The sequence below is a fragment of the Myotis brandtii genome, unplaced genomic scaffold (genome assembly GCF_000412655.1).
Source record: "Myotis brandtii unplaced genomic scaffold, ASM41265v1 scaffold561, whole genome shotgun sequence".
Lineage (NCBI taxonomy): Eukaryota > Metazoa > Chordata > Mammalia > Chiroptera > Vespertilionidae > Myotis > Myotis brandtii.
The window spans coordinates 260,851-270,566 of NW_005370085.1; the positions used below are offsets into that span (position 1 = coordinate 260,851).

General features: G+C 50.5%; 2 protein-coding genes across 3 annotated transcripts in view; both read left to right on the top strand.

Moving 5' to 3' along the window:
- LOC102261717 (chromosome unknown open reading frame, human C15orf40) overlaps positions 1-9,716 on the top strand; it is a 37,563-nt gene that overhangs the window by 11,086 nt on the left and 16,761 nt on the right. The window contains exon 4 of the mRNA XM_005878495.2: positions 211-309. Within this exon, the coding sequence (XP_005878557.2) occupies positions 211-309 (99 nt within the window). The remainder of the gene's footprint in view (positions 1-210; positions 310-9,716) is intronic.
- LOC102250361 (tigger transposable element-derived protein 1-like) lies at positions 221-6,280 on the top strand. 2 transcript variants are annotated; one of them, XR_001364469.1, is made up of 3 exons: positions 221-309; positions 1,258-3,240; positions 6,094-6,280. XR_001364469.1 is itself a non-coding variant. In XM_014549603.1 (2 exons), the coding sequence occupies exon 2, from the start codon at positions 1,314-1,316 to the stop codon at positions 3,090-3,092; it is 1,779 nt and encodes a 592-aa protein (XP_014405089.1). In that variant the 5' UTR covers positions 221-309; positions 1,258-1,313; the 3' UTR covers positions 3,093-3,289. The 2 variants fall into 2 exon arrangements, 1 of the variants encoding a protein (XP_014405089.1); XM_014549603.1 differs by lacking the exon at positions 6,094-6,280 and having other exon boundaries at positions 1,258-3,289.

A 9,716-nucleotide genomic window follows, 5' to 3' on the forward strand; every position in this document is an offset into this window, starting at 1 on the left:
AAATTTATAGTAAGGTGGAATCTAAGAGATAGTCTTTGGTTAGATCACAATGGCCAGGAGAAAGTGGCAGTGAAGTCGTCAGGAAAGTTGCAGGTCACCTGTAAGAACCCCACAAGGATATGTCCGCAATGCATACAACTGAGGTCTCTTTCTAATAGTGTTAGAAAGTTTAGTATGTTATCCTCACACTGTCTTTTCCTTTTAATCCAGGGCAGTAAATCTCGTGAAAAAGTGGTGAAGCTTTTGGCCTCCACAACTCCAGAGGAGGTCTTGGAGAAATTGGAAAAGCAAGTTGAAAAAAAAATAAAAGTAAGAAAGAAAAAAATATGTCCTTGAGAAACTTTTTTTATTGCTAATGATGAAGAGGCTGCTAAATAGGAAAATGCAGTTAAATGCACAGAAGAACATGTAAAATAAATGTATTTAAATAAGAACAGGTCTCCAAAAAGAAGTAGAAATTTTAAAGGTACTGCACATAGAATATAGGTTCTAAGATCCCTGACCCCAGATGGCTTGGAACATGTTGCTCTGATTTCATGGCATTGCAGAATAACAGAGCTGGGTAGGCTATTCAAGATGGCCTGATTCAGCCCCTTTCTTTTTGTGATGGTGCTTCTGATATCCCGGAGTTGAGAGATAGGATCACAATGTGCAGAATGACAACTAGAACCCAGATCCCTTGACTCCCACTTGAATACACTATCCTGATTGTAAATTAAAATGATAATATTTCCGCAACACTTCTGGAATTCTAGGGATTGCCTTCTAACCCAGTTTACAAGTGACAGGAAAGCTTGCCAATATATTTTGTACTCTATATCATAAAACGCTTATCTTTATGCAAAAATGTTTTCTGCATCTTTTTGAAACCCTTGAGCATTTTATGAAAAAGTAAGAAAGAATAACCAAGACTTGTACAGGCATACCTCGTTTTATTGCACTTCACAGATACAGGGTTTTTTACAAATTGCAGGCTTATGACCACTCTTGTGTTGAGCAAGTCTGTCCGTACCACTCTTCCAACAGCATTTGCTCACTTTGTGTCTTTGTGACACATTTTGGCAATTCTCTCAATATTTCAAACGTTTTCATTATTATTATATTTGTTATGGTGATCTGTGAACAGTGATCTTTGATAATACTATTGTAATTGTTTTGTGGCACCACAAACCACACTCATATAAGATGGTGAACTTGATAAATGTATGTGTTCTGACTACCCACCAGCTGTTCCCTTATCTCTCTCCCTTTCCTCAGGCCTCCCTATTCCGAGATACAACAATAGTGAATTTAGGCGAATTTATAACCCTACAATGGCCTTTAGGTGTTCAAGTGAAAGGAAGAGTCGTACGTCTCTCACTTTAAATCAAAAGCTAGAAATGATTAAACTTAGTGAGGAAGGCATGTCAAAAGCTGAGATAGGCCGAAAGCTAGGCCTCTTGCGACAAACAGTTAGCCAAGTTGTGAATGCAAAGGAAAAGTTCTTGAAGGAAATGAAAAGTGCTACTCCAATGAACACACGAGTGATAAGAAAGCAAAACAGCCTGATTGCTGACATGGAGAAAGTGTTAGTGGTCTGGATAAAAGATCAAACCAGCCACAACATTCCCTTAAGCCAGAGTCTAATCCAGGCCAAGGCCTTAATGCTTTTCAATTCTATAAAGGCCGAGAGAGGTGAGGAAGCTGCAGAAGAAAAGTTTGAGGCCAGCAGAGGTTGGTTCATGAGGTTTAAGGAAAGATGCCGACTCTGTGACATAAAAGTGCAAGGTGAAGCCGCAGGTGCCGACGTGGAAGCTGCAGCAAGTGACCCAGAAGATCTGGCCAAAATAATTAATGAAGGTGGCTACACCACACAACAGATTTTCAATGTAGAGGAAACAGCCTTATATTGGAAGAAGATGCCATCTAGAACTTTCATAGCCAGAGAGGAGAAGGCAATGCCTGGCTTCAAAGCTTCAAAGGACAGGCTGACCCTCTTGTTAGGGGCTAATGCAGCTGGTGACTTTAAGTTGAAGCCAATGCTCGTGTATTATTCTGAAAATCCTACCGCCCTTAAGAATTATGCTAAAGCTACTCTGCCTGTGCTCTATAAATGGAACAACAAAGCCTGGATGACAGCACATTTGTTTACATCATGGTTTACTGAATATTTTAAGCCCGCTGTCGAGACCTACTGCTCAGAAAAAAAGATCCCTTTCAAAATATTACTGCTTATTGACAATACACCTGTTCACCCAAGAGCTCTGAAGGAGTTGTACAATGAGATTAATGTTATTTTCATACCTGCTAACACAGCATCCACTCTGCAGCCCCTGGGTCAAGGAGTAATTTCAACTTTCAAGTCTTATTATTTAAGAAACATATTTTGTAAGGCTATAGCTGCCACAGATAGTGACTCCTCTGATGGATCTGGGCAAAGTAAATTGAAAACCTTCTGGAAAAGGTTCACCATTCTAGATGCCATTAAGAACATCCGCGATTCGTGGGATGAGGTCAAAACATCAACCATAACAGGAGTTTGGAAGAAGTTGATTCCAACCCTCACGGATGAGTTTGAGGAGTTCAAGGTTTCATTGGAGGAAGTGACTGCAGATGTGGTGGAAATAGCAAGAGAACTGGAATTAGAAGTGGGGCCTGAAGATGTGACCGAATGGCTGCAGTCTCACGATAGCTCTTTAACGGATGAGGAGCTGCTGCTTATGGATGAGCAGAGGAAGTGGTTTCTTGAGATGGAGTCTGCTCCTGGCGAAGATGACGTGAAGATCGTTGAAATGACCACAAGGGATTTAGAATATTACATAAACTTAGTGGATGAGGCAGCAGCAGGGTTTGAGAGGATCGACTCCAATTTTGAAAGAAGTTATACTGTGGGTGGAATGCTATCAGACAGCATTGCGTGCTACAGAAAAATCATCCACGAAAGGAAGAGTCAGTCGATGAGGCAGAGTTCATTGTCTTATTTTAAGAAATTCCCACAGCCACCCCAGTCTTCAGCCGCCACCACCCGGGTCAGTCAGCAGCTATTAACATTGAAGCAAGACTCTCCGCCAGCAAAAAGATTACGACTCCCTGAAGACTCAGATGATGGTTAGCATTTTTTAGCAATAACGTACTTTTTAATTAAGGCATGTACATGGTTTTGCCTCCATTGACAGAGCCTGAGAAAGCAAAACCTGGACTCCTGATTCTGTGGGCCTTTCCTCCTTCGCCAGCGAGGGGTTGGAGAGAGAACCAGAGCGTGTAAGTGACACCTTTGCATTCAAAATTCCAGACAGTTAAAAACTCACAACTTTGGAGGCAGTTCTTTTCTGGGCTGTGGGCTCCCCCCCCCCCCCCCCCCCCCCCCCCTTACAAATTCAGGGATTGGGTTAAGTAGTTCCTTTAACTATAATGCAGAATATACATTTTGGAATCTACCATGGCTCCCACTTCAGATTTTTTTAAAAAATTGATTTCAGAAAGGAAAGGAGAGGGAGAGAGAGATAGAAGTATCAATGAGAGAGACTCATTGATCTGCTGCCTCCTGCATGCCCCCCACTAGGGACCGAGCCCGAAACCCGGGAATGTGCTCTTGACGGGAATCAAACCTCGGACCCTTCAGTCCACAGGCCGGCACTCTCTCCACTGAGCCAAACAGGCTAGGGCCAGATTATTTTTTAAAACGTGCCTAGAGACTACAAAATGTAAAATCTAGATTTTCAATTTACATCCAAGAGGTGGCACCATAATGCAAAAGCAGCCACATAATTTGAAGGAACTGAACTGCACTATTAGGAAATCACTTCTGCAGTGCCTGATACCAGTAATCCTTTTTATCTCATCCTCTCAGAGGTACTCCTGAGGCTTGGTCTCCTCATATCCTTGAGTTTAGCTCAGGCCAGAGTGTGGTGTTAACCCAGGCCAACTGTATGTTCAGAAGTTCAGGGTCACTGCCATAGTGGAGTCAGCATGGTCCCGCCTGCCTCCCTCCACTCTGCAGCTTTCAGAAATCCCTTTTAGTTGCCATTTTTGAAAATGGAGTTGGGCCGGACAATTGACAGAAACTAATTTCTTAAACCAGATGCCAAATTTATTAACTTGATTCAAGAACACACCTGCCAATTAGACTGCATACTGGCATCCTTTAGTGAGTACATTCTGTCCCTTTGGGAAATCTCATAGGAAGCCAGTTATTTGGAGTCTACTTAGAGATCTTGGGATCAGAGCCAAGGAAATTATGGGCCTGGGTCAGGGAGCTATGACCACCCCCTTTCTGCCGCAGGAATAGGCCCATTATATCCCATCAACCCTTCTCCTGGGACAATGCTGGGCCCTCATGATTTATGGCATAGGAACTCCCTTTTTCTAGGCTCAAGGAGCCCACCTACTTCTGTTCACATAGGCTTTCTCTAGACCAGGGGTGGGCAAACTTTTTGACTCGAGGGCCACAGTGGGTTCTTAAACTGGACTGGAGGGCCAGAACAAAAGCATGGATGGAGTGTTTGTGTGAACTAATATAAATTCAAAGTAAACATCATTACATAAAAGGGTACGGTCTTTTTTTTTTTAGTTTTATTCATTTCAAACGGGCTGGATCCAGCCCGCGGGCCGTAGTTTGCCCACGGCTGCTCTAGACCGTCCTTATAATTCAGTTGGCAAGATTTTTTTTTTCTTTCAGCATTTTATAATCCCTACTAGAGACCTGGTGCAAGGATTCGTGCACTGATGGGGTCCTTCGGCCTGGCCTGTGGGGATTGGGCCAAAACCAGTTCTCCAACATTGCCTGAGGAGTCCTGGATTGCAAGACGGCACAGGCCAGGCCGAATCGGTGCACCAGGCCTCTGACATCCCCTGATGGGTCCAGGGTGCGGGTGAAGCAGATTCAGGGCCTACAGTACCCCAGCAGCAACCTAACCCACGCCAATTCCGTGAGGAATCAGGAGCCCTCCTCTACTGGTCGGAGCACCTGCCCCCTGGTGGTCATTGCATGTCATAGCTACCGGGCAAACGGTCAGACTGTTGCTTAGGCTTTTATATATATAAACTAGAGGCCCGGTGCACAAATGCACCAGTGGGGTCCCTCGGCCTGGCCTGCAGGGATCGGGCTGAAACTGGCAGTCCACCATCCCCCAAGGGATGTAGTAGTGCGCGAAGTGACAGGCAGCCGGGGAGGAGCCCAAGCCTGGGGCCGGGCGCTGCGCCATTCCTGCTCATCCCGTTACTGCTGTGTCTGCCACCGCCGCCACTCAGTAGGCTTGCAGCCGCTCTGCTGCAGTCTCTGCGCACCCATCCTAGGGCGATAACGGTGCACCCATGACTGAGAAGTGACCGTGGGCTCGCGTCCGGTCTGTCCCAATTCTGGTCCCAGTCCTGGTCCAGATGGGAGAGGCTCACACCGCCACAGCTGCACTTGCCAGGTCGGTCAGCTGAGTGGCGCTCCTGCTGTAGGAGTGCACTGACCACCAGCGGGCAGCTCCTGCGTTGAGCGTCTGCCCTCTGGAGGTCAGTGCGCATCATAGCTACCGGTTGAATGGTCAGATACTTAGCATATTAGGCTTCTATATATATACTAGAAGCCTGGTGCACGAAATTCGTGCATGGGGGCAGGGGTTCCCTCAGCCCAGCCTGCACCCTCTCCAATTGGGGACCCTTTGGGACATCCCTCTTGCAATCTGGCTCCTAACCGCTCACCTGCCAGCTTGATCGCCCCTAACTGCCTCTGTCTGCCTGCCTGATTGCCCCAACCCATCTGCCTGCCTGCCTGATCACCCCTAACTGCCCTCCCCTGTCCTCCTCCCTCCTGTCAGGGTCTGGTTTGAAGGCCGGCCATGCACCCAATTGCAGGAGACCCAGAGTTCCACTGCACCCTGGCCGGCCGGGACCCACAGCCCCCTCCCGCTGCGGGGCCCACAGACCCCTCCCACTGCGGGCGCCACAGCGACCCAGAACTCACTGCCGCTGCAGGCGCTCCGAGGGTGGGATCTTCCCACTAGCCTCTCCGGAAACAGCTTTGGGAGGGCGCCTCATGGCCGGTGGGACTGATGGAAGTGGGGGTGTGGCATGGAGGTGGTGCCTATGCTTCTGTTAACTTACACAATGTGTTTTATACCATAGCATATGGCGGCGGCTGTGAATGGCACCAAGTGGAGCCTGCGGGCGGAGCTGAAGCAGTGTCTGCAGGCCATCAGGAGCGCTCACAGCCGCCACTGCCATCTGGGGAGTACAGGCTGCCCTCCACAGGGCCTCGCCTCCCCTTCCCCCATCCCCGCTGCCACAAGTCCCCGCCCACCCAAGCCTGCTGCGCACACAGCCTGGCGTTTGGTCGTCCCTCCAGTCGTTTTGGATGTTACGGACCCTGGCTTTTTATATATTAGGATAGACTAGAGGCCCGGTGCATGAAATTTGTGCCCGGGTAGGGTCTCTAGGCCTGGCTGGCGATCATGGCTGATCAGGGCCTTTCTCCAGCTGCTGGCCGGGGCCTGCCTTAGTTCTGCGCCGCCCCATGGTGGTCAACGCACATCACAGCGAGCAATCAAACTCCTGGTCAGTTGAACTCCTGAGGGGGCACTTGGCATATTAGGCTTTTATATATATACCAGTGGCCCGATGCATGAGATTCATGCACGTGGCGGGGGGTGTCCCTCAGCCTGACCTGCACCCTCTCCAATCCGGGAGCCCTCAGGGCGTGTCCTACTGATGGCTTAGGCCCGCTCCCCGTGGTTCTCTGCTCTCTGCGGTGCCTGCCTGCTCCACACCACAGCGATGGCCAACCAGGCCGTCCTGGGTGCTGCCTGCGGGCCCGCTTGCCTGCTCCCTGGTCACCGCAGCGACAGCCAAGCAGGCCGCGCTTCCCTGCTCCCTGGGTCGCCACAGCGATGGCTAAGCAGACTGTGCTGGGAGCTGCCTACGGGCTGCGCTTGCCTGCTCCCTGGTCACCGCAGCGACAGCCAAGCAGGCCCTGCTGTCTGCCATCAAGCTGCGCGGCCGCCCTCACCTCCCAGCTGGTGAAGGTCCCAGGAGCCTGCGGGTGTGGCTTGGTGTGGCCACCCTCACCTCCCAGGGCCGCAATGGTCCCGGGAGCCTGCGGGCGTGGCACCCGACCCCGGGGCCCAGGCCACTTGGCGCCTATGTATGCAAAGTAACCCGCCATCTTTGTTGGGTTAATTTGCACACTGACTACTGATTGGCTGGTGGGCGTCACGGAGGTATGGTCAATTTGCATCTTTCTCTTTTATTAGTGCAGATATAGATTTGTTGCCTAGGATAGGAAACCCCTATGACAGCTAACAAAGTACAGTATTTCTACAATAATGATGATAATGTTGAAAATTACAAGTGCCTGCTTTGTGATAGCCAGAGTTGTTATAAACATTGTATAAACAGCAACTCATTTTAGTGGATAGTATTACTGAACACTGGGCACTTGGCTTCCTTTCCCTAATCCACCCGACCTTGGTGACACTAATGGGAGGTAGGCCGTGTCTATAAAGAAGTAATTTACTTTGATGATGGTGGATAAAGGTTCTGAACCATGAGCTGCCCTTATCAAAGAATGGTAATGGTAACCCAACAAAGAAAGGTTCCTTTATTTACCTGTTATCTTTTGCCATCTTAATGTGCAATGATAAAGAGTTTTGTTTTCACTTAGATGAAGTTGAAAGACAGGCTAGGCAGCCATCTTAGTCTTATCCTCTCCTCATCCCCAACCCCCACCCTCTCCTATAATAATTAACATAGGACAAATGGGTTTTTCAGATTTAAGTCTTGTCTTTTCATTTTTTGCTTGTGAGATAGTTGCTTTTTCTCTTCCCTTCAGAATGTTGCCATTTTATTCAATGCATTCCCCAAACCTCTTTCCCTCAGCTCAAATCTTGTACTGGAGCAGAGTTAAAGCTGCCGAAGGCCACGCCGCATGACCAGTAAGAGGCGGTGGCTTAAGAAATGGGTTCCCTTAAATCAGCTGCCAAGAGCATGAAGGCCAGTCCCGCTGCCTTTCCCCTCCGCTGGGAGCGCCCACCGCCCCAGGCCTTGGAAAGCTACATTTCCGAAACTACACGCTCCCATTCTACCACAACAAAGCTTTCTGGGAGCACACAGCACAGCACCTTCTTCCCCAGTCCCTAGAAAAACAGCACTACCAGGCGGGCGGCTCCTCCCCGAACGTGCCTCCCGCAATCCTGGGCCAGGACGCTTCAGACCCTCTGGTCCCCTCTGGGCACCCAGTGCTCTGGTTTGAAAGCGGCGGAGTCAGGCGAAGGGAAGCTGGTTTGAAAGCCCGGCGAGTCCAGACTGCTGGTGAGCTGAACCTCGCCCACTCACCGCCCAAGTCCTGTAACACCACAGCCAGGCCGGCCACTTGAAGGGGTTGCAAGTTTCAATGCTCCCTGCAAGAACCAGTGTTCCCTGCATCAGGCAACCCCCAGCCCTCCGGCAACGCTGTCCCTCCTGAGTTAGACACACACCCTGGGATTTCTGTTCCCTGCGTGGAGAGAGGGAGAACTGGAGGATGGGGGGTGGGGAACTGTGAGGGAGTAGGGTGTGGCGATTTGTGGAGGGAATGGGTAAGGGCGGGTTAGGGGCAGCGGGCCTGCCCATTGCTTTGTTGTCGGTGTCCTGGTCACTGACGCGCACGCTGTGTGCAAACACGCCCGCTAAAGTCATTGCAACCAGCCAAGAGGCCCTTAACAGCCCCAACCCTTGGCAGAAAGAAGAAACTTGGCACTCCAGCACCAGGTGCTGCAGTTTGCCTCTGAAGCCAGAATAATAATGATCCTAATACATAAAGAGCCAGGTGCCATTAAAACTGAACGGACGACCAGTCACCATGAAGTGCATGGAGCACCTCTCAGTCCCCCCACCCCCAAGCCCCTGAGCCACTCGCCATGGGGGGTGGGGGCGGCAGGTGGGATTGGGGACTGTTGAGTGGCGGTGGTGGTGGCAGGCTGCTTCCCGGGACAGCAGCGAGCTTAGCAGAGCAGTCACAGGGTGGGGGGAGTTTTGCCGAGCGTCCAGCGGGGAGCTTCGTGGGGTGGCAGCAAGCTTTGCAGAGTAGTCAAGGGGTGGGTGGAACCTCACAGAGCAGTGGCAGGGCAGAGGGAGTTTCGTGGAGCAGTCGAGGGGCCATGAGCATCGCGCAGTGTCCTGGGGCAGGGAACTTCACATAGCGTCGCAGGGTGGCAGAGGCCAGGCTAGGCCTAGGGACCCTAATCGAGCATGATTTTGTGTGCGCTGGGCTCTAGTCATTAAATAAAAGAATTAATAGTATTTTGTTTTCTTCCAAATCTTTGGGAAAATGAAATTCAGGTTTTCAACTGATCTGTTAACATTTATAGTTGCCTGTGGTGAAGTGGGGGTGTGCGTGGGGGCTGGGGGCAGATTGGTGCTCAAGGTGGGGAGCGCGAGGAAGGTGCAGAGGTGCACTGCAGGGAGGGGGCAGTCTGGGGACCCGGATCCCTGACGTCATTTGCGGGCTGGGGCGCCTGCCCACTTTACCTGTGGATGCAGTTTCCATGACAACAGGCAGCGGCTGGGTGGGGTTCGATCCCAGTTCCTAGGGCACCGCTTCCCCAGCCCCTGTGCCCAGTCCCTAGCCAGAATCCCCTGCCTGCGGTGTCACCATTTCGTCCTCCCCTTCCTCCCGGTCCCCAAACTACTGGGGCCGGCCAGTGGCAGCAGCTCTTGGGGATCAGGCGGTGCGGCTATGACTGGCGGTCCCGGGCTCGGTGACAGCAGCTGGG

Bases quoted from the DNA above. Each gene is read 5' to 3' on its own strand.
- LOC102250361 (XM_014549603.1), top strand. From the start codon at position 1,314: ATGGCCTTTAGGTGTTCAAGTGAAAGGAAGAGTCGTACGTCTCTCACT.